The 27,567-nt window shown below is 34.8% G+C and overlaps 1 protein-coding gene across 9 annotated transcripts in view; it reads right to left on the bottom strand.

The window, feature by feature from the left end:
- Positions 1 to 1,277: 1,277 nt before the first annotated feature.
- Positions 1,278 to 27,567, bottom strand: part of Stat92E (Signal transducer and transcription activator Stat92E) — a 124,976-nt gene continuing 98,686 nt past the window's right edge. For 8 of the 9 annotated variants that reach the window (XM_068361033.1, XM_068361030.1, XM_068361031.1 and 5 more), the window contains 2 exons: positions 27,274 to 27,399; positions 1,278 to 2,500 (listed from right to left, as the gene is read on the bottom strand). In XM_068361033.1, the coding sequence (XP_068217134.1) occupies positions 2,386 to 2,500; positions 27,274 to 27,399 (241 nt within the window). In that variant the 3' untranslated portion in view covers positions 1,278 to 2,385. Of the gene's footprint in view, positions 2,501 to 3,745; positions 11,988 to 27,273; positions 27,400 to 27,567 lie in introns of those variants that run through there. The other variant, XM_068361027.1, reaches the window with a different exon arrangement.

The following is a 27,567-nucleotide window of genomic DNA, read 5'->3' as shown; positions in this document are numbered from 1 at the left end:
CCAATACATCTTGAACATGTAACAACTTTAAAAAAAGAAAGAAAATATGATTATGGGAAAACTCTTCAAGATCAACAATAAAATTAAATCTATGAATTCTAACAAAACAAGTAATCTCCAAATGTTAAAGAATCTAAAAATGACTGTCTATACACACTAACCGAGGTGATAAAAAACATTGTGACCAACTGCTTCCTAGATTGCTCAAAAACATTAAAGTATATTGAATATGAGTATGACAGCGCTGTTCTCCACAACAACTAATATGGAGATATATCATTCAACACAAAACATAGTGTACACTACATGAAAGCTTTGCAGTTTAAATTCACAGTACTGTACTTACCGAATCTCAGCCATTTCACACAGTACATTAAATTATATCTCAACCTTTTCAATATTTACACACAGAACGTTTTCATCAATTTCATATGAATATTTTCCGTGGGCTGTAATCTGCTAGTGAATCAATAGTTTAACAAAAAGGTTTGCGATTCCAATCTCATAATCCACAGTAACATCATCAATTTGTGTGTATAGACATTTACAGTGTAAATGACTTCATACTGGATATACAACCTAAATCTTACATAACTTGTACCATACTTACATAAAAAAACCTAGTTCCAAGTTATTGCAGATGTAGCTTTGAAGCACAACTTTTGCCATACTAAAATAAACTATGCTAATACATGTTACTGGTGCCTTATATTATGCAAAGAATCTTTTTTTACCTAGTTTACTTAATGGACAGAATTGTACTCTTGTACTACCAAAAATATCCTTTGTGTAGTGTAGTTCAGTCAGCCTCCGCAAAATTAAGATTTAATTCTAATAATATAATCTGACTGGCTTTGAATTTCCTAATCACACCAAAGTTTTTAATTAATATTTTATATCATGCATCTCAAAAATAGATCCCAATTTATAACCAAATCCAGCAATAGGAGATTTACCACAGTATTCACCCAAATGCGATTCAGATGTAGTGTAAAATGCAGAATAATTTGGATGATAACTTCATGTATGGATATGTATTAGACCGATACAGTAGAGTAATTCAACTACTAAATCGTACATAAATGTCCCCATTTTCCCACTACACTTGCTTAATTTAACTGGAAAAGTTAGAAATTTTCTTTCACCATATTAATGCACGACTCAATTCTAATACAGTATATGTGGAACAACAATGGCAAACAGAACGAGTAATTTTCATAATGCATTTAACAAGGATATCCCCTAAGAACTTTAAGTGAGAAAGAAAAATACAAAATCTAGTAGATCTGTTGTTGAAAATTACAGAGGAATCATGCAATCCATTTACATCCCATATGAAACGGTACTGTGCATTATACTCTTTAATTATAGTTCTTTACTCAAAATAACCATTTAAAAATGTACACGATTAAACGCTACTATAGATGAAACCATTTTTTTAGCTAATGCTGCATTCATTACCTTACCAAAGAGATGGACAAGCTATTTTATAACCCCATTTTTCTTGCTTGAAGCAAACTGTGAGGTATACAGATACCATTTACAAAGCATGAAGTATTTGGAGTAAGTGCAAGTTTTTGCTGCTACCAGTTTAAGCAATAGAAGCAAAAAGTATCATGGTGTTTTTGAAGACCGCTAAAATCATGACAAACTCCACACCACAAGGTGGAAAGTAGGACATATCCAAATTGAACTTCAACTACAAAGAATTGGATCTTATGATTATTTCCCTTATTGTAACATAAGCTACTATGATACGGTATTAGGGAAGTGTAAAATTGTACGACATGCCATAGATCTTGGAAGAGCAAACAGTGATCAATGTAATAATACAGGAAGCTGTTTTTTTTTTAAGTGCAAAATCATGGGGGTGAGGTGGATATTACCCTGCAGTTATTCAGAACACTAAAAAAACATTTTATCAGACTGGTGATAAAAGAAAAGCTAGAAATACATGTCACAGCATCTAACACATAGTGCATAATTTTTTCCAGCCCATTTAGAAAATAAATATAATTTGCCTAAACAACTACACATACAATATTCAATTATACAAATCATTTAAAGACACAGAATTATTTGCAATAATAACTGCCAAAATTCAATCAAAAACATGAGGCTGTATTTCTAATATCCTCCAAACATTTTCAAAAGGTCTATGAGAAAGGTGATTCCTACACTTACTGTTACAATGCCTTCATATTCACGTAATGTTATACAAATCCCTAAGACACTATGGTTACACATCATCCTCTGGAAACACGCCTCTTCTTCGCGCTTTTAAATGCAGAATCCTATTAAAGGCAATCCTAAAATATTCAAAGCAAGGCTATCCAGCAAACAATGCTTATATACAGTAAGATATCTTTAAAAATCTTCTGATTTTTACTGGGGCTTCATGAAGTTGGTTTGAAGAAAGTCAAGGTTGATATCAGTGAAGTCAGTATCTGGTAGATTTTCCAAGATGTCAGGATAATCGGTATCGTTGTATAGGGGCATTCTGTGAGAGGAGAGAGAAATGTGTCAGTCACAACACAGCACGCAGTAGCATTGCCTGCCATCATCACTAGCCTTTACAACCAATACCATCACCTCTAATTAATAAAAAATGATCACCAGCACTATTTAGACTTCAAACTACAGTATAAGCAAAGACAATAGCTCTTTAGCTGTGAACTCAAGATGATAAAAGTAAAGCTTTTATCAGCTGCATGGTTACATAAATATTAACAAAGCAATTTTATAAAAATAATTTCCCTTTCCTAAAAATACTACTCTTAGGATGATTTAATAAAAATTATTAAAAGGACAAATGGGGGGAGTGAGTATTTTTACTACTAATAGCCATCACTGCAAGGACAGGGCAAATACCCAAACAAGAAATAGACATAAATCAATAATTTCAATCTACCTTAAATTCTTTAGGCAAATGCTAACTATAGGGTCACATGGGACGAACTTAATGCAAATGATGAAAAATGTATGGGTAACGCAGGATTCGCATGTCAGTGCTGGTGGTCACTTTTATAACAATCCAGATGAGTTTGATTTCAATAACATCCTTCAGGTAACTTAATTTGATGAATGGATATTATTGAAATTCACAAAAGAGCAATGAGGCTCTCATTTTACCATGGCGGTCGTAAGGGTAGTAAATGGCAGGGCTCAAGTGGGGAGATGGGTGTCAATCAGTTACCTCATCCTAAAATATTGCTTTGAGCAGCTGTAATAACTTACCCTGTTTATTCAATGTAACTTGTGACATGATACAGCTCTTCAAAGCAATTCTACCATTGGGTAACCAAGGACAACCTTCATTGAAATAAATTTTTCATTTGTATATAATTACATATATAAATTATTGTATTGTATATACAACATGCAGGTTACCAGGTTACCCTCTACCCACTTGTTAGCAAGATGATACAAGTCAACAGAGGGATGAAAACTCGAGCAGCTTTTTGCTGAAAGGATAGACTAATATCCAATACAAAGTGGTATAAAAACTACCACAAATTAACACAAGGAAAAAAGAAAAATTAAGTAAATTAAAACTCTGTTGACTTGTTTCTACTGCTTGTGACTGACATTTAAAATCTCTATCCTCCAAGCAAATGCTGCATATAAGCTCACCACAAAACCATTTTTTATACCCGTGAGCCTTCCTAAGTTTATTTTCCGAAAATACATATCTTATCCTTTTCAATTAAAATTACTTCAGGAGATAAGGTTAGAAGAGCATGCCTGTGAATCACTGTTTATTTCAAGTTACAGTGCATCATGTTACATATTACATTCCACCAAAGGATACACTATGAACATAAAAAAATAAGGTGCAAAAGTTTCCATAAAAAAAAATTAAAGAATATCATAAAACAAGAGTAATGATAATAATCATCGTAAACAGTCTTTAAAAATTAGCAAGTAATCATAATACATACTGTAATAATGAAACACTTCCTTGTCTTACATCATACTCCAGTAACTAATATACAATAAAGAAGCTACATTTGGCACAGACACAAAATACATGTGAGTTTTTAAACTGATAATAAAACATACATTCAACAGCCACACACCAAAGAAATCATCATTAACAGTGAAATGTTGTTTATTATGAAAATTAAACACTTCGCATAATTATCTAAACAAAGAAGTGCAATACATAATTTTTTTTAAATCATATCTCAGAGATATGTACCGAAACCTTATAGAAATCCACTTCATGTGAAGGCTTAATTTATAGAAATCCACTTCATGTGAAGGCTTAATTCTTTGTAAGATAATGGTTTCTCTTCAAAGGAACATAAAAGATTGGTTGTACAACATCTTTGAGGGAATGAAAGAAAAGCAATTATATTCTCATTATATCAATTACAAATATTCAATAAACTGACAGTGCTTTAGTTTTTCATGTTTATTTCAATGCCAGCAGAAATTTAAACGGCATAAGACATTAAAATCTATTTCTAATATTGTAAATAAAAAAAATTAGATAAAAATTAAATACTGTAGTACATAACTTTAAAGGATGACAATAACCTTTTTTAGTGCATTTGGAATATTATATTCCTGATGCTGAAAGACATAGAAAATTTAATAAATGAAAATAAAGACAAAATAAATTTCATCTTCAGTCCCTGAGGATTATGATATCAAGATATCAAGTGCTACAAGAATTAATATAATCTACTGTTAAACTATCTGAGGCAGTTTACTTCCACTCAAGCTTTTGAAAAAACAAGCAAAATAACTATGCGCTTATTTCGGGTGAACAATTCAGCCAAAAATACTGTAAATTCTGAACTACATATTAGTGCTGATTAGTATTTTTTTGTACTCTAAGCACTTATAAATTCAAAAAAAGGCTATCACATCCAAGAGAAAATCAAATTATTATCTTATAATTTCAACCAATCTAAAATACAATATTACAATATTTCAAGTCATTTAACTTCTACAATAGCAAATACTTGTAACACATATCACTTCATCCCTGTATCAGTTCTACAACCTCTTGTTAAAGAATAGGCTTCTTTATCCCTTTTTCCTCTATTTATAAGTGTTTATTCAAAAACAAACGTCACATATAATGACCTCTATTTCTAATAAGCAGTAAAACTCAGAGCACCATAAAATGACAATGCTGTTTATTTCCGATTTAATAATAACAATGCCTAAGAGTTACAACTGAAACCAATAGACTTATCTGACAAATTCATTTCCTATCTCTTCTATATAAAAACCTCAAGAATCAGTGTCCAAGGACATTGCTCTGTTGCACATGATGAGACCTTGCAATACACGAATCAAGTCTTCCACTAGCTTTTATAAAGCCGAACAAAGTTTTCTAATAACTTAATTTATCTTTTCACATTTACATCAGTAATAAATAAGAAACAAAACAAAAGCAAATCCCTATTCAAACGTCTTGGCTAAAAGGCAAGCATTTGCGTGGCTTTTTTATTTTTACCCTGGTTTTTTTTTTTATTAATCTTAACCCACAATGTATTCTGTGTTCTTATGAATCAGGGAAAAAAATGCTGTGCTATACGGGCAACACATAACCATTACTCACAGCTATGCAACTTAAATGACTATTGAAAAATTACATCTATTTACATCTCTATACTTGAAATTGCCATGAAGCATTAACACTCAGAAAGAGTTATAGAGAAGTGCAACTCTTATGATACAGTAATGAAAAAGCAAGCCCTCATTCAATAACAAGGAACGATGTACTCCCTTAAGAAGCTGGACTGCTTTATTAAGTAGCTGATGATGATTACAGTAGTACCTCCAAACATTATACAAGACATTAGAAGTAAAGATACGCATTGTGAACTAGACCTCTAAGGTTACAATTGTTCACTTAGGTACAGTATTTACAATTTAAGAGGTGCCATAGGTAAGTACTCCTTCCACCCAAAAGTATACCCTTAATCTTGAAAAGGCATCCATGCTAAGACCCACCTCTTACAAGACTAACAGAAATGGAAGAAATTGAAATATGTTTTTAAGAAAGGATATTCTTCAAAGCGGAGGTATGGAAAATAGCTAAAGATTTTGAGAAGCTGACCGGTATTAGTGCTAAACAATAGAGCAACCTATATCACGTCACATTCTGCAAGCTAAGTCAGAATTGCACATAACATCAATTCCATGGACGGCACGGCATTAAAGAAGCATGACAAATACAAAGGGCGAACATATTACCTCGAACCTGTATTGAAAATACAATTACTAGGTTCAGAACTCACTTCCTTTTGACATTCAATCAACCATTTTCAAGTGGCAATCCTCAAGTATATCTAATGAATATAAGCTATCAATCATTTGTAATCCAGTCATTATTCTATTCTTCTAGGGAATGAAACTACCATGAAACTCAAAAACAAGATTTAAAACAATTTAAAACTTTCCACTTCAATAAAAGCATTTCTAATAATTTGCCTATGAAGTCCTGGATTTCAGTTTGGAAAGCACACATGCACCAGTAAGAAGAAGTCAAAATTTTAGTATGAAGTCTGCAAATGAAGTAATACTACAAGGAAAGATGAGAAAGCATTTAGACCTTAGAGGTTTATATAGATTTAAAGTACCATCTGATGTACCTTGAAATCATTTCCTTTTCTTATACAAAAATATATGGCATTCTTATGTTGAGAATCTAATCCTCAATACAGTATGCATGCCTATTTGATTAACAATTACCAGGCGTTCAATTAATTCCAATATTTTCACATCGTAAGAATCAAAACTAAACCCTACTGAGAATAATGTATATTAATGCACCCCAAAAATATATATTAAAAAAAGAAGCATACCATAAAATGACCTTTCCAAAGTCAAAGTTTATAACATCAACTGGTTACAGGAATTCAATGAGAAAATGTACAGTTCTTTGTTCCTTCATATTCAATTATCTTAAAAGCAGTTCAAAATGCCAAACCCAACCAAACTGAGAGCTACACATGCACGGTTTTTCCACCCTTTTAACAGTCACCAAAGTGTTAAGAAAGATTAATGTAGAATATAGTGACAACACAAAATGCACAATTACACAGTTTATTATTGACTGGAATGCTTTAAAACAATTTGAGATCAGTCATGTACATAATCTTTGGCAACTGACATGCAGTATTTCCCATCTATTTCCAGCAGACATCATTGCCAATCTACTCACAAATAAATGCAATACGAAAAAACAGTTAACACTTAATACTGCCCTCATCAGGTTACTAAACCTAAACAGCCACACCTGACTTACATGAAAGTATCTATGTTCTACAAACAATCTCTATTTGAGAAAGTGATTTCCCCCAAAATATAAAATTTTGCCATAATATAAAAGACTTCCAATTGAATGTCTCTATAAAAATACTTAGTCTGGTACTTTGAGCTGGTGCAAATACTGTTGATAATACTAAGATATAGCTGGCCATTATCTATACATTACTATAACATTGTGCAGTTCATAAAGATTTGTGCAATTATATTAGCTCCTGTTTCCTTCACTTTATGCAACAAACTGTACTTAGAATAATTCCAATAGAAAAGACTCAAATTACCATGAAGCTTTGAAACAGAACAAAGGCTAACAGGCCTTTATGCTTTTCTACAGTTCACTGTTCAATCTCAATACTGCATGTATTGATAAATCATGGAAAGTAAAGCAAAATTAATATGGCAAACTTCATTAGATTAATTTCACACTGACTTTTTGTGAAAACTTATATAGTGTATATAACAGTTATACAGCCATTTCGTAGCATAATCAATACCATCTTCTGTTTTACAAAATTGCAAAAGCTCAAAAGAGTTCATTCGAAACTAAACTTTAACAGATGTGTTAACGTATATAACGAATATCAATGCAAGATATTGTCGACTCGGCAAGACATTTCTACTCACTTTTCTAAAACAATAAAACAAAAACTTAATTTCAGTTCCTCGTTGACAACTGTCCTAGTTTGTTAATGGCGTACAAGTTCTAAAACAATGCTTTGGAGATAATGACAGAGACCTTGTAGACTCTCTATCACTGACAAAGGTGAATTTTCTTACATTTTATTAGGAGCTTTTATTGTAGCTTGAAAGCAAACCAGCACAACTTACAAGTGAATGGAAAATATGGTTTCAAAACTAAGTGCACAAACCTTGATACAAGTACAGTTTTAGTAGAGAGAGGAGGCTATGTTTGACAATTGTGGAACAAGCACACGTGTATTGACTTTCCTATGACTAAAATAAGCCCTTTTTTTTCTTTTATTCTACTCTCTTAAACTTTGACAATAATTTCACCCATTCATTAGAAGTGAAGTCTGTTCTTTTTGGTGGTAATACTTATAATACTTATCCTCTTTTTGATGATATAGTACTGTTATCAACTCCTTAACTGGGATATATCCAGCTTCCAATACCTTTAACTTATGAATAAACACCACACTGGAGTTTTGGTAACAAATTTTTGAGAGGCTTTTACCTCAATTCAGCACTTCCACTGCACTACACAAAATGTTATCAATGTTCCAATGGTAAAGAATGCAAATTTTACTAAGTCTTTCATTGAAATTGTTCTAAAGCTGCTGATGATATTAAAGGTTTGCTCAGCATAGTCAATGGCTCACATTCTCCTCTATAATAATTTTCTATTATAGTTACAGATTTTTTTACCATTGCCAAACTCTCATGAAATTTTTAAGATTCAATTTTCAAGTAACTTGATATGTTGGATTTCATGACACATCATCTTTTCCTTCTTTGTAATGTTCCGCAAACAAATCCTAACAAAACTCCATAGAATTTTCTCATTTATCATATTTTATGTACAATGTAACTGCATTAATTATCATATCACTGGCTGTTTAACTTTTTCCCATTTAAATATGAAGACAATCTCCCTCTGACCGTTTTATTTATCCCTTTGTTTATTATTGACCATCAAATATAGGTAAGAAGAGGTCAACATAAAAGTATTCCTAAAGAAAATAACACAATAAAAATTATAATGAAATAACAAATGGCTGAAACTGTATTACAATGGAAATAATTTCTGCATATCTGATCACTTGAAAAGTAAGTAATAATGTTTTAACAAAACAACCTATGGAAAGTTGTTGTACATGATACAGATCTATTAATTTTCTGAGGCAAGGGTACAGTAAACTTGCTAGAGAGCCAGACTCAATTTTGTATTATTTACTGTACATTCAAGATACAGATTTATTTTCCTTTGGTCTGTTTCTACCAATGTTGTCTTGGATCCAATGAAGTACTAATAAAGATGATGAAATACCTCAAAATCACACATTAAAACATGATATCAATTTCCAAAATGCGTAAATAACTATTAAATATAAATCATGCATACCTACAATATTATCATTGGTATACTTTAGTATCACCTCCAAATAACATCTTACCAGAAGCCAAGAATAGTAAACCAGAACAAAATCTTAAAAGTTGAAAGTTAATTTTCAGCAATATTCTTTCTTTTCTCTCTCGCCTATTCCAGTGATTGGCAGAAAGCACTTGAGAATATATTGAATTACAGGGGATCAAGAAATTATTACACAACAAATATTGCAGTATCTATAAATTCTTCCCTGTTCTGAAATCTTGGGAACTAAGGAGTCTCCTCTTCAGTTATTTAATTTAAAAAATATTTAAACTTTAAAATTAAACTCACCGCCATGAACACATGTACTATTCAAGGAGGCTGTTCATATTCAAGATATAAAAAACAATAAAGGGGAAGTCTCTGAATAGAGTATACAAGTTTAGTGTTGCCCACTAAACCAGTAAAAGCAAGAGAGCAATACTTAATCCCCATCAAACACACAATAACCCTCAGCAAAAACATTGTTTTGTACAACATCTACATTAGAAATAAAAAAATAATAAAATCAAATAAAACGTAAAAGACCCTACCTAAACAACCCTGCATTAGTAATAAGTTACTTTCAACCATGAAAACTAATCAATCACCACTGAACATTTTAACATTTTGATGTCACATTCTCATTTTCCACCCAATGTTGCAAAAACTACTAAAAGCTCAGTGCACTGCAGCTTCAATGTAGTGATTCATATATATGAAACATCAAATGGTTCATTTAATGCATCTATGCAAGCATCATAATGCTTATAAAATGAAAAATATCTCACTGTGAATGCAAAGGGTTATTGCATGGCTACTGAAATTGTGGTGACATTTTAAACCACAATTTTGGATAGCCAGCTAAATTCTTAAACATATCTTTTGGTTTTTGTTGAAACATTTTCTCTTTGAAATTACACATTCATTTCTATCGAAATATTATTTGTAAGCATACAAATTACTTAACAAGTGATTAAGAACAAAGTTAAATTTCTTGTGAAAAATTGCCAAAATGATTAACATAGTACTGCATTTTGATTCAGCAATTATTAATTTCCAATTATTTGTACAGAGCTTGTTCCAACCTTTCACAAAAAAAAAAAAAGAAAAAAACAGAAATTTAAGATACACACAAGCAAAAGAATGATAAGAGGCTAGTACTTTTCAACTTTATTACAGAAACACAAAAACACAAATCATTCTTGTCAATGCTTTCTTTAGCATGGTCCATCATTCACAAGCCATGGGTAATTAAAGCAATCTTGTCTCCCTAAAATAATAAGTGCTAGATTATTTTGTTAATCTAGTTACTTAAGATAAATATAATAAAAAAAATCAATAAATAAAAAGACAACTCATACAACATGCAATGATATCCTAAATATAACATAATACTGACATTTAAATTAAAGCAAGAGATTCTAAATATAAATGCTTCATTTGGTTCTTGATTACTTCGCTTAGGAACTTTTCACGAGAAATACCACTGAAGTTCATTCGTCGCGAAACTAAGAGTGCTCAATTCTGGCAATATCATACCTCTCAACATGAAGGTAAGATATATCTGCACTTCATCATAAAAGCGGTTAAACTCTATTCTTTTAGTGAGTCCATAGCACAATAAACAATAGATTAACCATTGCAAGCCAGTGCTCCAGAAATGATGATAATCCAAGAAGTGACAAACGACTGATGTCAATTCTGGAAATTTTCCTTCAACAAAGAAGCACAAAATGACATATCACTTTCAATACCCCTTACTGCCAAATTCGTGCACTTCAATTGTTTTCTATCTAATATAGCTTGGATGTGCAAATAATACTGCCTTGTATTGTGACCAGATCCATTACATGCCCAAATGCTTTTCTCTTAGCTTGAAGGATATGCACGTGTGTCTTGATGAATCGTCTGGAGAAACTAAAGTTGGGTGGGGTACAGAAATGGTAAAAACACAAGGCAAAATTAAAATACAGTAGGGGTAAACTGTCGATGTTTGGAATATTCTATTGTTGGTCACTTGGACCTTGGTTGGTTAAAGGTGTTCCTTTGTGCACAAATATCCACACTTAATGTTTCTAACAATACATCTTTTCTTCAGCACAATAAAAAAAGATGCATTTCACTGATAAATTATACACAAATCATGCACAATTTCTGGGCATTTACATAACTTTGAAATGCAGGTAAGATCAATTCATTTCACGATATGCTAAACCTAAAACTACATACTGTATAGCTTATAAAAATACTGTTTCATGTATAATATAAAAGTTTCACTTTCATTTTTTAATCACATACATTCAGCACTACATTATTACAAGTAGCCTAATTTCCAATTTAAAAACAGGCTCCAGTTTAAAGTAGGCCAAACGAGATCAGTATAATGCAATCTTTAGAACATTTTCTTCTCTTTCTGCAATAAAATGAGTGTCAACTCATACACATCTAAGTTTCCTCTTCAGACAATGGTGGCAAATTAACATTCAATGATGTATTTAAGAGCTCATAACAGGGTTCACCAACACCATGTGCTAGAACCTATTAGAAGTCCGACAGAACATTCGCAGCATCAAATAAAGGAGAATCCAACGAAGGCTTTTGGTCACTGTAAAGGAACATTACACCATTGCTCAGACACACACAGTCAAAAGAGCCGTTATCTCACTATATTACTAAGTAGAAAAAAAATAATAAGAATGTGATCTAACTTCCATTTTACTGCCCTAACACATTTCTGCTACCTTGATTACACACTGGACTAGGTGGGGAAAGAGCCGTGAAAAAAAAGCAAGTTTGCATGATGGGAGAAAATATTGCTACAAAACTGGTAAATAAAAAACCATTAGTAGACGACCAAAGCAAAAACTCCTATGTACATAAACTACTTAGCCATAGGAATATGGAAATTAAAAAAGAAAATGGACTAGATTTTGAAAATGAGATTGTTCAAATATGCAAGGAAAAAAGATGAAAGAAACTCAGTCAAGAAAGCAGTAAATATAGAAAAATGCAGACCTTTAAATAGAGCATAACAGATGGACACCTTGGAATTAAGGAAGAAAGTGCCCAAGACTTTGAATCCCCCTACTGGATTAAAGGCGACATAAAAAAAAAATTAATGAATGATAAAACAAAAGACAAAATAAAAGTTTCAATGGTTTAAAATCCTACATACAGTTCCCCTTCCTTATTAAGGGAATCTCCATCTGCAACTTCACTTATACAGCTCGACCTTATTATCTAAAGGATTAGGTAACAGTCATCAGCAAATGCTGAAAACCTTGAATAATTGCTGCCCTTAATGACCATCCAGGATTCTATAACTATTAAAATCTTGTGTATCACAGCCTTGAGAGTAAAGTAATAGTGTTTAAAGTTACACCAAACACAAATGTAATAGTATTCAAAGTTATACAACACCAAATACAAAAAAGCATTCACAGTTACATTAACACTAAATAGAAAATACAAGGAATTAATATAATATTGTCAGTTTCAACTTACTCTCTGCTGTTATGCTACTGTGTACGTACTCTATTTGGAATTACATAACTTGTTTTTTTTTTCTCTCTCTCTCTCTCTCTTCAGTAAACATTCAACTTAACTGGCAAGTCATAAAAACATTGAGTTTATATCAGACCAAATACAGTACTGCATTGTACTCATCAGAACAGGGAAGACAAAGTTGAGACTGATACCTTGATGTAAGTGAATTCTCAAACCCTTTAGTAATACAATAATGACTTTTTGTCAATTCAATCAAGACATTTTCTGTATTTGTTGTCATAAAATTGTGAATAAATACCCATAAACATTGCTTTATAAAATACAGGGCCCTCCCATGAAAAATTCAATTTACACATATCAAACACTCGAATGGTAAGGTCTGACTATATGCACTGCTAACTGCTTATTACAATTTACAAATAGCACAACATTCATACTCCTCCCTATTACCACCAAGCTAGCACGATCGAGGATATGCTGATGTAAGAAATAATTCAATATTAAAGAAATAGATTTTTTTTCTATTTGAGCCCATCTCAGAAAATGTAAACACTATCAGCTGTTTTTAAGCTACTGCTATCGAGGATATGCGTACATACAATTCCAAAACAGTTTTCTTATTTTGAAATTCAAAATAAACTATATAATGCCAACTATACACTGGACTATACTTATCCAAATACAACACCCAAAAAGGAAGCCATTGTCTTGTTTATGTTTCATCTTCAATCACAACGAACAAACAAACAAATACATTTATAAATCCAATTGATAACTAAAGACATAAATACCATTTCGTAAAGTGTATGATAAATGGGGTATATATTTATATAACACAGTGGTATTTCTGCAATATTCATTATAATATGTTTTGAATAAGTTTGGAAATGGCATATATAGCATATATGATTTCCAAATATATTTAAAACTTTTGATAATAAATATTGCAGAAATCTACCGATCTACCAAGGCACTTTCCCCAATTTTGGAGAGTAGCGAACATAAAAGGTGACTTTACTTCTCTTCGTTCCACCCAGCCTGACGAGGGATTTAGCTGAGCTTAGTTTGTGCTGACAGGGTGTCACAGCCCAAGCTCCCCTTTATCCACCACAAATGAAGCTATATATGCTGAATCCTCTACTGCTATTCAGAGGTTACCAAGGTGACTGAAGGAAACAGCAGGGCCTATTGGAACTGTGTCACAATCGCTCACCATTCACACCTATTTCTAGCACGCTCTTTTGCCCATCTCACATCTATCGTCCTATCATCTAGACTCTAGAGCTTTCTTCACTCCATCCATCCACTCAAACCTTGGCCTTCCTGTTGTACTTCTCCAATCAACTCTTGCATTCATCACATTCTTCAGCAGACAGCCATTTTCCATTCTCTCTGCCGGCCAAACCACCTCAACACACTCATATCGACAGTAGCTGCTAATTCATTTCTTACACCCGTTCTTACCCTCATTACTTCGTCCTAACCCTATCTAATCGAAATACACTAGCCATACTCCTCAGACATTTAATCTCGAACACATTCCACTTCTGTCTCTCTGTCACTTGCATTCCCACAACTTCGATCCATGCATCACAGTTGGTCCAATCGCTTTCTTTTACAAAACTCTCTAAATTTATTTATAACCCTCTATTCTTTACCACTCCTTTCACTGCCCCCAACAATTTACATCCTTCATTCACTCTCTAACTTACATCTGCTTCCCTTCCATCTGCAGCAACAACAGACACCAAGTACTTAAACTGATCTATTTCCTCAGGTAACTCTCCATTCAACATGACATTCAACTTAGCACCACCTTCCTTTCTCATGCCTCTCATAACCTTATTCTTAACCTTATTAACTCTAAACTTCTTTCTCTGACACACCCTTCCAAACTGTCACTAATCCACCCAGCTTCTCCAAGTCTGCAACCAATACAGTATCATCTGCAAACTACAACTGATTCACCTTCCACTCATGATCACTGTCATCAATCAGTTTCAATCTTTGACCAAACACTCGAGCAATCACCTCTCTCACAACAAACAAAATGAACAACCATGGCAACATCACACATCCCAGTCTCAGCCCCATTCTCACTGGAAACCACCCACTCACTTCTTTTCCTATCCTAATACATGCTTTACTGCCTATGTATAAACTCTTCAATGCTTGCAACAACCTTCTAACTCCATATAACCTTATCACATTCCCAACCGCTTACTTATCAACTGTATCATAAGCAGAAATACCAGTATGTTATAGACTGCCACAGTTTTCATACACTTTACTAAAAGATACTAGTATCAATAGTTATAATCCTTTTTTACATGAGTTTGATTTAATTAATTTTCCTCAATTCTGACCTCCAAGGGTGAAAAACAAGTGTTTCAATCTAAGCTCCTCTTTTTAATGCTATCCTAGGTGTTGGGCCTACATAGTACTTCTGTATACAATTTGGCATCTTTTTACTTGACTTTATGCTTTGGGAAACATATCTTAAATCTAACTGACAATCAAGAGATAACGAACAGCCCTATCCCCGTATTAGTCTTACTGTGAGATTCTACTGTATGATAAAATTTGAGTAAAGACTTAAAATCTCAAAATCTTGGCATCGTTTTTTTTACCAAAATGTTTTTATCATGGATGATTGCATCAACAGAAGAATAAAGAATTAAATTTTTACCAAAGAGTTATGGTGTGCTGAATGAACTGTGCATAATGTTCTTCTTAAGCGGGTAGTTCAATCAGTGGACCTTCAAAAATTTCAAATTTGCAGCAAATGCTTTATGTTGAACAGGCTGACATAAGTATTTTTATAGTTTATATGAAATACCTGCTTAAATGTTATTGTTTTTTAAATAATTAATTTTAATTGTTCATTACTTCTTATATTGTTTATCTCCTTATTTCCTTTCCTTACTGGGCTATTTTTCCCTATTGGAGCCCTTGGGCTTATAGCATCTTGCTTCTCCAACTAGGGTTGTAGCTTAGCTAGTAATAATAATAATAATAATAATAATAATAATAATAATAATAATAATAATAATAATAATAATAACAATAATAATAATAATACATGTAAGGACACTGTCGGCATCTATAATTTTAGAAATAAATCATGACAACTTTAGTCTCAAAGGGCAGTACCTGGAGGAGTCAGATCCCATTTCCTAACTTATATCATCCACACCTCTCTCTCCTCATTCTCCTTAGTTGAAGCCAGTCAAATTTTACCATACTCTACTATAGATATAGGCTCAGGAAATTCATCTAAATTCTCTCCTCAGTCCATATCATATAAACTTTCCTACATGGCATAAAATTTTCATTAATTTTTTTATGTCATTCACCTCTTTACCTAACAGCATGGGTAAATGAGCTTTCTTCAAATCTAAGAATGTATAAATGCTATCCATTATCAACAAAGATCCTATCCAATTAATGAGTCATTATTAATCCTCAATGCCTTTCAAGTTTTGTATATTTCCTTATCTACCACCTGAAACTAATTGATTCTGGAAGTTCCTATGTTTAATTTATGCACATGGATGGCAGTAAATCATTTCTCTCCCTCATAAGGGGATTAATGATGAAATAAAAAATTTAAATGGACAAAATTCCTTTTTTTTCCCTTACATACCCACTGCATTACAAGTCCTTATTCCTTTCTCCTCTGTTCTTTTATAACTAGCAGACTATAAAATAATTTGTCCAGTCTACCAGCAGGGACCTATGGGAACCGTGTATGCATGCACGAACTGACTAAGAGTAGCAAGTCTTCTTTTATTCTTCTAGGAAACGAATGCTTAGGAGTATTTGGACAAGGATGAATAAGGTATATCAGAGTACAGTAATGGGTTTATATTGAAAAATTTACCGTTAATAAAAATCTTATTTCAATCAATTCAATTTGGCCCTTGAATGATAGACTAAATTAAGTTCAAACACTTACAAGCAACATTTGTAAAGTACTTGAATAAAATTTTAAAGAATCACACAGAGTATACCTAGGCTGATACACAACTTCAAATATGAAAACACTCTCCTCCCCCAATACTATATCCCAAAATTAATGGAATATCTGTTCAGGTCACATTCTTATTATTTCATTTACTGCCACTCTCAATATTACAATTCTGGTATTACATTAAAGAAGCCATATCAGTTAAGATTAAATACAGCATTGCTTTAAAAAATCCAAATACCTTTGCAATGTTCAGAGTATGATTTACTTCCTCTTTGACTGGTGTATTATAATAACACTAAATATACAAACTAATAAAAATTATACATTCACTCAGAGAGCATCACATGATACCTGGTAAAAACATCACATGATACCTGTTAACTTAAGTTCCTTATCCCTAAGTATGCATTGTTAGTAGCAAGTATGTTATATGTAATAACCTATATACTATCTAAACTTCTAGTGTATCTGAAATTTGCTCTGAAGACAGTGGCAGGTTTGAAGGTAATGTACAGAGTATGGAATTTTTTCTATAACTTGACTTGCATAAAATAAAAAAAAAATCAGTGTTTTGTTTAAACCTAATCTATTACCCTATTACTAAGCAATGCCTTTATTACAAGTATATTTGGAGAGAGAAGTTTCAAAATTCTAGTAATAAAAATACGGGTGGTGAGAAATCCCTCATGGAAAATGGTCCATGTGAATGGTATTGCTCTTAAATTTTTACTCTCTGGATCAGAGGATTATGTACCAACGGAAAGGGTTGGGAGGACAAGATAGAGTACAGTACATATTAGGTAGTAGGTTGGCCAGGGAACTAGCTAGCTGCTGAGATAGTAACACTAGAGTTATTGGGTCCTTTGACTAGCTAGACAGTATTACGTTGGATCCCTCTCTATGGTTACGGCTCAATTTCCCTTTGCCTACATATACACCGAATAGTCTGGCTTATTCTTTCCATATTCTCCTCTGTCCTTATACTCATGACAACACTGAGATCACCAATCAATTCTTCTTTGCTTAAGGTGTTAACTACTGCAATGTAATTGTTCAGTGGCTACTTTCCTCTTGGTAAGGGTAAAAGAGAGACTTTAGCTTGTCTTGGATGGTCCTATAGCCTCCATACCATGGTCTTCCACTGTCTTGAGGTAGAGTTCTCTCACTTTTTTTTTTAGTTTATATGAGAAAAAACTATAAAATATTAAATTTTATTTGTTTATTACTTCTCTAGTCGTTTATTTATTTCCTTGTTTCCTTTCCTCATTCGGCAATTTTTCCTTGTTGGAGCCCTTGGGATTATAGCATTCCGTTTTTCCAAATAGGGTTATAGCTTGACTATTAATGATAATAATAATATGCAAAATATGAAGACTTGAAAACAGTTTTTGGTTCATATAAGCAAAACACCTTAATTCTTGTACTGATGCTGAGTGTCTACTTAGGAGAGATGACTCACTAGTGACTTCTATCCAATCATCCATCCAACTTTTATTTTCAATCAAGTCGGTACTGTATTTGTGATCTTGACTTGATTCAAAGCTGCTATTACCTCTCACTCAATGAAAGCTCAATAGAGAAGATCTTACTGAAATTCCCGAGAGAGAGAATGGATAGGTCTTGAACCTGGAGTCATGCACAGAAGGGCTCTTGGTTTTGGCCATGAAAAAAAGAAAAAACTGCTTCTAACCCTCAGCATGGATGACTTAAATAAGACAGATCACACAACTCATCTACTCGCTTCAATGATGCTAAGGTTAGCAAAAATCAGTCTTCGACTCAAATCTCTGTTTGACAACCTTCTCAAACGCTCAATATAGGATCACATCCACTTATGGGGTTTGAGGTCACAGGGTGAGCAAGACTGCACAAATTCTTAAGTATAGACAACTCCCATGAGGAGGAAAGGTTTATACCTTCAGTCAAAAGAATATAATCCAGGCTGAGCAGTAGCCTTTGACAGCCATGAATGAGAGGCATTTTACTCAGCAAAGGAAAACGGAAAACTGATCTGCACTAGGGTTACTATGATCGGAGAAATATCACTTCTATGATACCAATCGCAGATGATGGCCCACTTCCCTGAAAAACAGCTACAGAGGACAGCCACAGGTACTCCCCTATCTCCTGTACAGTGCCTAGTGAAAAGCCTTTCACTTAGAGGAGATGCTGGATAGCCACCAACCATGGTTTCATCGACTTCACGGATTGGTGGTACCTCTGAAAGTGCGGCGGACAGGGGAGTGTGGACCATTGGGGTAGTTCTCTCGGGACCTCAACTAGAAGTGCTGTCAGATTAGGATATCACTAGGCATGAGGCAATCTGAGAGGTACCTGGGCCATCCTGAGTCCTGAGTAATCAACAATCAGTTCATTAGTAGACAGATCAGGTTGAACGTAGGAAAGGCATACACGTCCAGGTGATTCCATGGGTGTTGGAAGGCATCTTCGAACACGGTCCATGAGTAGGGAACACGGGAACTAAACACGGTGAACTTCCTGTTTAGCAGCAAAGCAAATTGGTCAATCGCAAGAGAACCCCATGGGCCAAAAGCCTCACCGATACACAGTGATGTAGATACAACTTCAACTTTACAATGTGCCTCTAGCAACTGAGTGTCTGCTTGTACTTTCCTCTTACCCTATTTGTCAGCCATTTTGGTGGTGGTGTCGTTCATCATTTCTATTACAACACTCGTGAACAATACTGAGCGCCAACCCCAAACATTCTTGAAATGTTTGCTCCACAAGAAAGTATTTCAAGGACATTGATGTGCAGATGTATTTCTTCCCAGGACCAAATCCGAGATGACCAGGTCGTTCAGGTGTACGCTCCATCTCTCCTTCTACGCATCTGAGAAGTTACATTTCCGAAGGTGTTGAGTCAAGTGGGACTCCACTGGTGAGGGTTCCCTCGTTCAGCCACCCAGTAAGATCTCTCAGAGCCTCCTATCCCACTGGAATAGGAAGGAACGGGTGATCCCTCGCAGCTGACCAGTGATGTTTCAAACACTACAGAAGAGATCTCTGGTAGAGGTGCCTGTGTGGAACAGGTTTCTCCTGTAAGGAAAGGTGGCCGAGAAGACTATGCCAGCTGCGAGATGGGACTTCTGTCTTGGATAGAAATAGTTGAGCTACCTCTTTGGGTTTAGTGATGCAATCATCTGACGGCAAAAATCACTGCTGTCATGCCTATCAGCAAGCCGAGTACCTATGCTTGGGTATGAGATTCGACATCTCCCAGTTTATCACAATTTCCAGATCTTTAGAAAATGTGAAAAATCCGGTCTCGATCCTGTAGCAACTGCCTAGCTGAGCATATCAGAATTACCCAACTGTCAAGATATATCAACAGACATATCCCTTACAAGTGGGCCCAAGCTGCTACCAAGGTGAGCACCCAAATGAAGACCTGGGGAGCCGTGCACAGTCCGAACAATGGAGAAACACCATACGCCAACAGAACATGAAAAGCCTGCTGATGTAGATCCCAGGTCTCCTAGTTCCAAGCATACTCCCAGGGGACCCAGCTAGCGGAGTATGCACAGGAGTGGCGATAGTAAACGCACTCAATGAGGAGGCGAAAGAAGTGAAAGATTTTTTTTTTTTGGTGTCTCCTTCTCCTTGGACGTTGGCAAGACTGACCCTTGACAAGGCTTAACTCTTTTCCTCCATCTCAAGTAATATGCTTGCCACTGCACAAGAGGCCATGACCTACACTCAGACACATGGTGGTGAATGCAAACAATCATGCATCTCTACAGCACACATTGTGGATCTAAAATATAATACAGCTGGTTTACAAACAATCTGGTTGCAACGTCCTCCCTCTTCCCAGCAAGTATGAATCTCTTACTTCACATCCATTACAACAATCAACAGACTGAATTCTCTTCCTGCAAGAAAAAAATGAGAAAGTTTGCTCAAGCATGCAACAGTACATCAATACTCATTGCGGGCAAAAATTCAAAGTAGAGCGCTATCGAGAGTTGGAGGGATGGAGCCTCTAACCTAGTGCTGAAATCATCTCCCTTTTTAAAGGACAAAAGGTTTGTAAATGCTTAGAAACAAATCAAAAGTCAAGAAATTGACATGATTGACATCACTATACTGTAGTGGTAAAACTACAAAATAAGCAATAAGAAAACCAGTGAATCAATAATTTACAGATGACATTTGCACAGCTGTTTTGAAAATAATTGCTAGATAAAAAAAAAAATACTGATGGCTAAGATGAAAGGCAGTGAAAGGTGAATATTTAAATAGGTATTCATAGTCTTCCATCAATAGACCCACAACATCATGTCTGATTTGATCAGATGGTATTAAGAAGTGAGAGATATAAGGTAGGTGACAATGGGTGGCATTCCCCAAAGGGAGGACCTCCACCTTACCATGTAACTATTACTGAGCATGTTTATAATTACCAATTTGAAAGTTGGTCTCTATACCAAGAAAGGAAATAAAGGCATTGCAAAGTATGAGGCTTGTCATTCATATGAATATAGTAAAACTATATTTCTGAAAAGTTACTGATGTTCCTACTATTGTACCCATGAAACAATTTATATTAAACTAAAAAAATTACTAAATGTACCCTCTCCAACACAAAACAATTCTCAAATATTGAAGATATCAGATTACATAATCACTTCTACCAATAGATGTTCCTGAAATATTATATGATTTGAATAGATTACCTTCAAACTCAAAGTCTTTGCTTCAAGAAAACTTTACTTCAAATCTATAGTATAATTATGTGCATAGTAAAAAGCAACGGCAGTTTACTAGCCCAATCACTTATCAGAATCAATGAAGCCTCTAAATACCATAAACCTTTTAATAAGAAAATATTCTACATCGGAACATCTAAAAAAATAATAAAATTATTTAAATTTGAAAATATTCAAACTACATTACAAAATTTAAAACATACGAAACTGACGTATGATTAACAGATCATATTTCAATGCATATTGATATTTACAATATCTTGGGATTGCCTGAAGCAACAGAGTAATATCAATTACCAAGGAATCTGTCACTGAAGTCAACAATGAATTTTCTACACTTCTACTGCCTGAATTTCAATGTAATGCCAAATTAGTTAGTGTGGGTGGTCCTTCTCTATTTAATATTATATAGATACTTACCAAATGTTATAAATATGAAACTTCACATGCTGACTTCCCTACTGCCATTACTTTTAGGAACTAAGTTAAAATTGCTCGCCATTCACTTCTATTCGTAGCATGTTCTTTTGCCTCTCTCACATCTATCCCGGCCTAACATGATCTACACTCAACGAATTAGACTGAACTGTGGAAAAAAATAAGCTTCCCAAGATGAAACTGACTGATACCTCTGCACTGAGAATTATTGCCAAGATGTACTTCTGTTTTGTTGACTTGCAAAGTGCCCCTTTACTTGTCGACATAGGTTACTAAGACATTGTTGTTGCTTATCAACACTACCAAGTGGTTCCTATAACCATTCTTGGAAGGCTCCAACTTTAAAGCTTTGATGCCAATACACTTACTCTGACCACACGCTTGATGCGACCACAATTAAATGTGTGGAGGTGGGAGTCTCTCTGGTAAGGTTTCTTTTGTCCAGAAACAAGGAATGATTGGCCCATACCTTCTGTCCCACTAGAACATGAGAGAACTCTGGAGGCCAGCCAGCAATCCTCCAACACCACTGAAGGGATCTCTGGTGGAGATGCCTGTGACTCCTCTGAGGAACAAGCTTCTCCAACAAGGAAAGGAGGTTGAGAAGACTTGCTAACGTAGAACTAGAAGTACCGTCTGGACAGAAAGGTAACCCTACTACTTTGAGCTTGCTGATGCGACAGTATGTGGAAAGACTCACCGCTGCTGTATCTATCAGCATGCAAATTTTACCAATTTATCATGATCCGCAGATCGCGACAAAAGGCGAGAAAGTATCTCAATCCTGAACCTCGTGGCCACGGGTCCCAGAGTATGAAACCAGAAGCATGAGGCTATGATCACTGTCCCAAGGAGCATAGGGTCATGGCCTAGAAAAATGCACGACCCCTCACTAGCCCGCTTGGCTAGCCTTCCTGACTTTAACTTTTTCTTTGAAAAAGGGTTGAAATCAGAAGGGGATGAGGAAAAGGAGTAAAGTCACCTCTCCCTCTTCCCAACTTTCCCCTCACTTTCAGGAAGCAGAGAAGTTGTCTGAGCAACCATCAATGACAAAGTTCCCTCAAGGAGAGAGCCAAAGAAGTTGCTGTACAACAAGAACCACAACAGTAACATCACTGTCACAGGGGAAGCAGTACAGTATACACTTTCTCTGGCTCTCGTAATGTAGACATGGGACTGGGGTTACTGGTACAGGGAGTGTGGGAGCCACGGATCCCGGGATTAAAGGCACAGGAGCATCGCAGAGGGGAATGGTACTGAAGCTAATCTCTGGGGGATTGGCACTGAGAAGTCAGCACTTTGACTGGCCTTTAGAGCCTTCTTACTACCTTTAAGCTTCAGCACTTCCCCTTCCACGGAGGCTTAAGCCTTCTCAAGCAGCTTTCTTTGCTTAGGTGTGATGTGGAGATCATCAGTGGGATCACCCCCCACCCCGCCTAAGTATGTCCACTGAACCTCTGGTGTCACCCATTACTGGGGTCACCAGTTCTCGGGACACTGGAAGAGAAGTAGTTTTAGCCACCAACTCCCTCAAAGAGACATCGAGGGCCTACATGGATGATATACGGAAGGAAAAGCACTTCTTGGTTCACTCATCTTTGACGTTTTACGAGGAAAACCTTCCAGCACATGGAGTGCAGAGATCAAAAACTCTCTGATGTAGATACAAATTCTCTCTCCTCGTGAACCATACCACCCAAGACCAAGTCAGGGATGTATACAGTCATACCTCTCTTCATGAAAGAATGTGCTTACAAAATTTTCTCACTGCAAAACGAGATGCAAAGATTTTTCTGACCGACATTGCGAAAAACTTCTCATGATAAGAAAAGAGATTTGCTCGCCAGGCCAAGAATAAAAGTCAACCTTCATAAAGAGAAGAAAGAAAGAAAATAGGTTCACAATAGAAAATGTATCTCTTTACAGTAAGGGTAACTATAATAGTACTGTACATATGTTACTGTATATTTTGTATGTGTACAGTATTGTACTGTATGTATTGTATTATTTTGCCTTTATTATTGCATTATGTTCTAATAAATACTTAATTTACAGGTATATCAACAGTTAGTTTAGGCATATTGAATGGTTCAAATATATTTGGCTGAATAGTATTTCACTGTGGTTATACTGTAGCTTTATTATAAAATTTAATATTTTTCTGTAGGGTTTGGAACGAATTAGGCGATTTACATGTAAAATGTGACTCATAATACAAAATTTTTCACAAAACAAAACATACTCCAGAAGGAATCAATTTTGTGTTGTGAGGCATTCTGTACCCAGAAACTCCAGTCAATGTCAAAATTGATGAGGAGCGCAGTTTTAAACAGTCTCGAAAGCATTGTCACGGAAGTTACCAAGAATTATGCCAGAGATGGCTTAGCATTCCTGCTCCTCAAAAAGTCCATGGTCTACTAAATTTGGTAAAAGGGGTTAATTACAAAAATTCATGCCCCAAAGGACACAGTCTGAGTGGAGCTATTGCCAGTTTAGCCATAAATTGATGCAGTATCCAACCTACACTTGTATTCCTGCTTTGTCCCAGTATCAAGAAGCCAATATCAATCATTCAAATTAAAATGTACAAAAAAAGATTAAACAGTCTTGGATAGAATGCAACTGTATGACAGTACTCATGGCTCACGACACTTTTGAAGTCTTTGATAGGAAAGTGGGCAGAGCTTCTCCCCCTCACTCCTCTACCTCGTTAACGGTTTCACTGACTGTGAAAGCTCCGTTAAAGACCATTCCTTATTCTAAAGGATGAAAAGGCAAATATTTTCACAATCATAACAATGTGATGATTGAGGACAACAAAAATGTACTTAGTATGTAAAAAATTATTACATCAGCTGTACAGGGATTCTGGAACTTTGAGCTATGGTGAAAGTTCTAAAACACTCTTGAAAATTAGAATTCTAAATCAAATGATACTACTCTAATATGCTCAGCTGAATCTTCATTGATCCCATTAACTACTACATCACTGGCTCTTAGATTGCATGTATTCTTTATACTAGGCTTGAATTTACCCCCACCAGAATTGGATAACGAAAAACACAGAGAAGAAGCCTCGAATGTACATATCAGGAAATCCCAGTGGAAATTTCATGGAAGTAGTACAGCATTGGATTTACTTATGAAGATATCAATGTCAAACCCCTGGAGACAAGGGAATTAAAGGAATAAAAGAATGATCCCATAGCCATGCTTCATTCCTCTACTTCCATGCAATTTTTGGTCTCCTTTGAATTGAAAAGCTGGCTAAATGTGATTAGAGCTCATAATCCAAGGAATTTTTCTTTAAACCATATATTTTGAACTGGAGGTCAATTGGATTTATGACTATAGAATCATTAATTATCTCTTTTCCTGCTTCAAAGCCAAAACTATCATTGGCAATAACCTTGGCTTGAAAATCCTGATTATCAATAATCAAACTTTGATTGCCAAATAAAAGTGTTATAGGTAATTGATTTCTCCATTTCCCAGTCATCTAAACTATCAGTGCGCTTGAAGCTGGGAGCATCAATGATATTAAGGACAAAACAGGTCCTAGAAAACTCAATAGATTACCACAAATTACAGCACCATAGTAAGTTTTACCAGAATATCATTCTAGCTCTATAGCGCCTTCTATCATAATATTAATCAAATACAAACTATAAATTACTTTCTTAAAGGCATAATATAAAGCTAAAAGTGAAAAGAAACATTGAGACCTTCCAAGTCCAATCTATAGTCTTATAAAATACAAATGAGAAGCAAAGAGAAAAAGTGTAATACCGTATACACTGACTGTTAAGAATATTGCACATTATAGTGACAAGGGTGTAAGTGAAACTGAAAATAAAGTTAAATTTCTAAACACAGAAAATACCTAAACCTGACAACATAGATGGTAATCAAGAGCAAGTGGTGCTCAAAGGAACACTGGGGCACCAAACAGAAGGTGACTGCAATACCAGGCACTTTAAGCACTTCTGCATGGTAAAGAAAGTGACCGCAATACCAGGCACTTTAAGCACTTCTGCATGGTAAAGAAAGTGACTGCAATACCAGGCACTTTAAGCACTTCTGCATGGTAAAGAAAGTGACTGCAATACCAGGCACTTTAAGCACTTCTGCATGGTAAAGAAAGTGACTGCAATACCAGGCACTTTAGGCACTTCTGCATGGTAAAGAAAGTGACTGCAATACCAGGCACTTTAAGCACTTCTGCATGGTAAAGAGACTACAATACCAGGCACTTTAAGCACTTCTGCATGGTAAAGAAAGTAACTCCAATACCAGGCACTTTAAGCACTTCTGCATGGTAAAGAAAACAAGCAGTAAGAAATAATGAAGGGCAGTCCAGGTATTGGAGAAAATTATAGCACCAGCCAGTAGTAACACATTCAAAAGAATCCAAATGGATAATACTAATGGTAGTATGTATGTAATAAAATCCCGAGAAATACTGACAAAATATGGGGAAAAGGTGCTGATGCTTTGCAAGAAAAGACAAAATAAGGTCAACTACCACTAAATGTTCTGATCCACAGAGATGCATGTTGTGCCTGCTGAGTGCTCTCCTTTTTTTTTTCTTCTTTTTCTGAATGTGTTTAAGGAGGTTACAGACTCTACAAGGCCAAAGTAAAAGATTAGTTTGTTTGTCAGCAAATTTACTTCTTCAAAAAAAAAAAAAATATACTGCATTTATTCTTATAAATAATTTTCAGTTCCTTAAGTCATAATCTTGAAATTATAATCTCAACTTGCTTAGCACAATAAGATTGAATGTTATGGTGATGAAAATGGTAAATCAAACAGAAATTCTACATTTTTTTGTACAGATACCTGTACATATTAATACCAAATGATGCTATGTACAAGTTATATTTTCCATAAATCCAAATGAGATAATCAAATTTTCTTTTCCAATATGCTCCACAACATCCAGCATCAAATTTTTAAGTAACATCAAGGCATAGGAACTTTCTCCTCGCACACAAAGCATATCAAAACCAAACCAAAAATCATAACCTCCTATACTAAACCCTAAGCTCCTATTTTTTCTTCTAAAAAAAACCAACAAACTAGTTGGTAACAAATTTCCACCCACAATGCAACTAAACTGGCAGTACACAATGAAAAGACCGGAACAGATAAATTATGCTTTAAAAAAAATCTCTATATACAAGAGGAAAGAAAACCGTCACATAGTGAAACAAAATTAACATAAACTTGGTACTTACGTTGAAACACTGTCGGAGGGATTGGAACTGACGGACGGAGGATCACCCATATTGCTGTCATGCATTGGGTACATAGGTTGTGGTGTGTTGGGATAAGAATCCATCGACCCTCCAGCTACTGACCATCTGCACAAAAATAATTTAGGAGATCCTCACAATAAATACTCTGTATACCAGTTAAAAGTTTCAAATAATACAGATAAAAAGACATACATAATTCAATAAATAATTTCTATTTTTTCACAAGCACATTTACCTAGATTTTATTAGTAAAATTATTAATATACATAACTG

The sequence above is a fragment of the Palaemon carinicauda genome, chromosome 37, assembly GCF_036898095.1.
Source record: "Palaemon carinicauda isolate YSFRI2023 chromosome 37, ASM3689809v2, whole genome shotgun sequence".
NCBI classification, from domain to species: Eukaryota; Metazoa; Arthropoda; class Malacostraca; order Decapoda; family Palaemonidae; genus Palaemon; species Palaemon carinicauda.
Note: the sequence above shows the minus strand (reverse complement) of the source record. Positions and strands in the feature narration are given on the sequence as shown.